Source organism: Enoplosus armatus, chromosome 12, assembly GCF_043641665.1.
Source record: "Enoplosus armatus isolate fEnoArm2 chromosome 12, fEnoArm2.hap1, whole genome shotgun sequence".
Lineage (NCBI taxonomy): Eukaryota > Metazoa > Chordata > Actinopteri > Centrarchiformes > Enoplosidae > Enoplosus > Enoplosus armatus.
This window is the reverse complement of record NC_092191.1, coordinates 21,574,465-21,578,064: the sequence shown is the minus strand read 5'-3', so window position 1 is coordinate 21,578,064 and position 3,600 is coordinate 21,574,465. Positions and strand designations below refer to the sequence as shown.

General features: G+C 42.8%; 1 protein-coding gene across 1 annotated transcript; it reads left to right on the top strand.

Moving 5' to 3' along the window:
• The first annotated feature begins 1,312 nt into the window (after window positions 1-1,312).
• LOC139294629 (piggyBac transposable element-derived protein 4-like) lies at window positions 1,313-2,737 on the top strand. The gene has a single exon (XM_070916551.1). It carries the CDS (start codon window positions 1,313-1,315, stop codon window positions 2,735-2,737), a length of 1,425 nt encoding a protein of 474 aa, XP_070772652.1.
• Window positions 2,738-3,600: the final 863 nt, after the last annotated feature.

Below are 3,600 nucleotides of genomic sequence, written 5' to 3'. Positions count from 1 at the left end.
GTGTCTCAGTGTGTGATGGTGTGTGGATTGAACTTTCCCACCTTTTGTGTTTGTCTGTGTGTGTTCAGTGTGTGTGTGTGGTGTCTCAGAGAGTAGTATGATGGGACCTGTAGGCCTAGCAGATACAACAAAGAACCTGACACTGACTGGCACCATATCACTGACAAACACACACGCACACACACGCACACCCACACACACATACACACACACACACACACACACACACACACATAGAGAGTCGCATCACTGGTGCAGCCACCCAAAATGAACCCTTTTGTCTTTCTTCTCCGGGTTATTTCAATCATTCAAGTGCATTCCAAGATCCCGGGAATATTTGTGTCATTTCTTATCATTGTGACCTCTGACCTCCCGACTACTGGTTGCTTGTATTGAAGGTGATCTAGGACATGTTTCTTGTAGATAGGAGGAAAAAAAAAAAAATGAAATGAAATGAAAGCACCATGTTTGAAATGTTTTCCTGAATTAAATGTGATTTTTTTGTTGTTGTTGTTTTTTATTAATACAGTTCATGTTGCAATTGCCGTAAAAAAAAAAAAAAATTGTATTAACCCTTGTATTATGTTAAGGGTCAATTTGACCCATTTCAGTTTTCATGTTGACGAAAGTACTGGTTATCCTTTCTTTTTCTTCATAAAATTTTGTGACTTTTCCTCATCTTGGGTCATGAACTGGTGTGTAAAATCTGGACACATTGATGTGTAGTGGAATGTCTGTGCAGAGTTTGTATACAAAGATGATGTTGCGGGTCATTTTGACCCAGACACTTTAATGCGGGTAAGTAGCTGTTCAGATCCAAAATAAACATGTCTCTTTGATGTACTTTATTTAGATTGCCCAATTATTTGTATTTTGATTGCCTCTGAATAGCTATTCAGACCCAGAGACCCAGGTGTGAGTAGAGGAGGAACTTTCTCTCCCTTGTCCTTGTCACTGTTCTCATGTCATCTCTTTGACAAACACACCAAAAATGAGCTCCAGAAGGTTAACAGTTGAAGAAACTTTGGCACAGATTTTGAACTGGGATAGTGATGCAGAGGAAGAGATTTCAGAGACAGAGGATCTTTCAGAGACCGAGGACAATGTTATTGATGATCCAGATTGTCAATTTTCCTCCGATGAGGAGGATTCAGAGGACGAGTCTGCCGTTGTCTCTCCATCAGATGAAAACCAAGGAATGCAGCAATCATCATCCACAGAGGGGACATGGGCATCTAAAGATGGTAATATAAAATGGTCAACATCACCACACCAAAGCCGAGGCAGACTGTCATCTTCCAATGTCATCAAAATGACTCCCGGTCCTACAAGATTTGCTGTCACACGAGTTGATGATATTCAATCAGCATTTCAGCTCTTCATATCCCCACCAATAGAGAAGATTATACTGGACATGACCAATTTGGAGGGAAGGCGTGTATTTCAAGAGAAATGGAAGCCACTGGATCAGACTGACTTGCATGCTTACATTGGAATTCTGGTATTAGCTGGAGTGTACAAGTCAAAGGGAGAAGCAACTGCAAGTCTGTGGGATGAAGAGAATGGAAGGCCAATCTTTCGAGCAACAATGTCTCTGGAGACATTTAACATGATATCTCGTGTGATCCGATTTGACAACCGCGACACCAGAGCTGGTCGACGTGAAAGAGACAAGCTAGCTGCGATCAGAGATGTATGGGATAAATGGGTCGAAATTCTGCCATTGTTGTACAATCCTGGTCCCCATGTTACTGTTGATGAGCGCCTTGTTCCATTCAGGGGGCGCTGTCCTTTCCGACAGTACATGCCCAACAAGCCCGCCAAGTATGGCATCAAAATATGGGTAGCCTGTGATGCAAAATCTAGCTATGCATGGAATATGCAAGTATACACTGGAAAGCTACCTGGAGGAGCACCTGAGAAGAATCAGGGGATGCGTGTTGTGCTGGAGATGAGTGAAGGGCTGCAAGGTCATAACATCACATGTGACAACTTCTTTACATCCTACCGCCTTGGAGATGAACTTCAGAAGAGGAAGCTGACTATGTTGGGAACAGTCAGAAGAAATAAGCCAGAACTTCCCAAGGAAATTCTGAAGGTGCAGGGCAGACCTCTGCATTCCTCAATATTTGCTTTCAGTGAGAAAGCAACAGTTGTTTCATACTGCCCAAAGAGAAACAAGAATGTTCTTGTAATGAGCACAATGCACACAGATGCATCTCTGAGCACAAGAGAAGACATGAAGCCACAAATGATCCTGGACTACAACTCCACCAAAGGAGGAGTTGACAATCTGGACAAAGTCACAGCAACATACAGCTGCCAGCGCAAGACTGCCCGTTGGCCCTTGGTCATTTTCTACAACATTGTGGACTTGTCTGCTTACAATGCCTATGTCCTGTGGACTGAAATCAACCAACAATGGAATGCCGGCAAATTGTACCGACGTCGGCTTTTCCTGGAACAACTCGGCAAAGCACTTGTCACTCCCAAGATGCAGAGTCGAGCCAGGCCACCTCGAAACCCAGCAGCTGCAGCTGTCATTGAAAAGGTCAAGCTCACGTCACCCAACCAATCTGCAGTGGATCCACTGGATACAGGTGTGAAGAAACGGAAAAGATGCCAGGTCTGTCCCTCCCGAGATGACAGTAAAACAAGTACCTGCTGTGTGAAATGCAAGAATTACATCTGCAGAAAGCACACAATTACATTCTGTCCATCATGTGGAGAACATTGAAAATGTTGAACATTGAAAATCTGAGAAAATGGGGCAAGTCGAGTGTTCGTGAAGATGGAAAAACTTTAAATAGTTCTTAAATATAGTGTTGGAATTAAAAATGTATTGTATGTCTCTTTTCTAAATGTTCATATAATCTAAAATAAAGATGTTATTGGTTTAACCTGTTTTTTTTACTGTTTTGAGTGGATTTACACAGTACGGGTCAAAATGACCCGCAACATAATCAATGTAATTTTTTTTCAACATAATACAAGGGTTAAATAGAAACGTATATTTGTCAAACTGGGTCTTATTCTTGTATATCTCTGTTGTAGAGATATGGCTGACGCGGTCAAGTACATCATTGATCGTGCTACAGAGGGCAAGCCTCCAGCTTTCAAACAAACTTTCAACAGTCGGAGAAACCCAAAAAGTGGTCCGTTGAAAAACTTGTGTTGTGAACCACATAGCATGGCAGATCTGTGGGCTCAAATAAGACTCAATAAGATCATCACCATTTCAAGGCCTGCCGTAGTACCTGTATGTTCCGCTTAGTAAACCCGTGGGGGGAAAAAAGCCTCAGGAATTCAAAGTTGTGCATGTGTAGAGTGTATATATGTATGTAAATATAGAAAACTCAACACTGAATTTGTCGCACACGGAGGTCCTGAATTTAGCCGGCGTTTGTGCTTGCATCCTAAATTCTTTGTTTTGTGTGTGCACGTTACACATGCATCAAGAGTCTTTGTGTCACGTGACCGTTGATGCACCACTTTCCAATTCTAACGACTTCCGCGGCTACAGATCTTTCACACGCCTTGCTGACTTTGTGTGCAGGTTCCGCTTCGTTCGGCCGCTCCCTAGCTCGCAGCAAGGACCTG

Bases quoted from the DNA above. Each gene is read 5' to 3' on its own strand.
- LOC139294629 (XM_070916551.1), top strand. From the start codon at position 1,313: ATGACTCCCGGTCCTACAAGATTTGCTGTCACACGAGTTGATGATATT.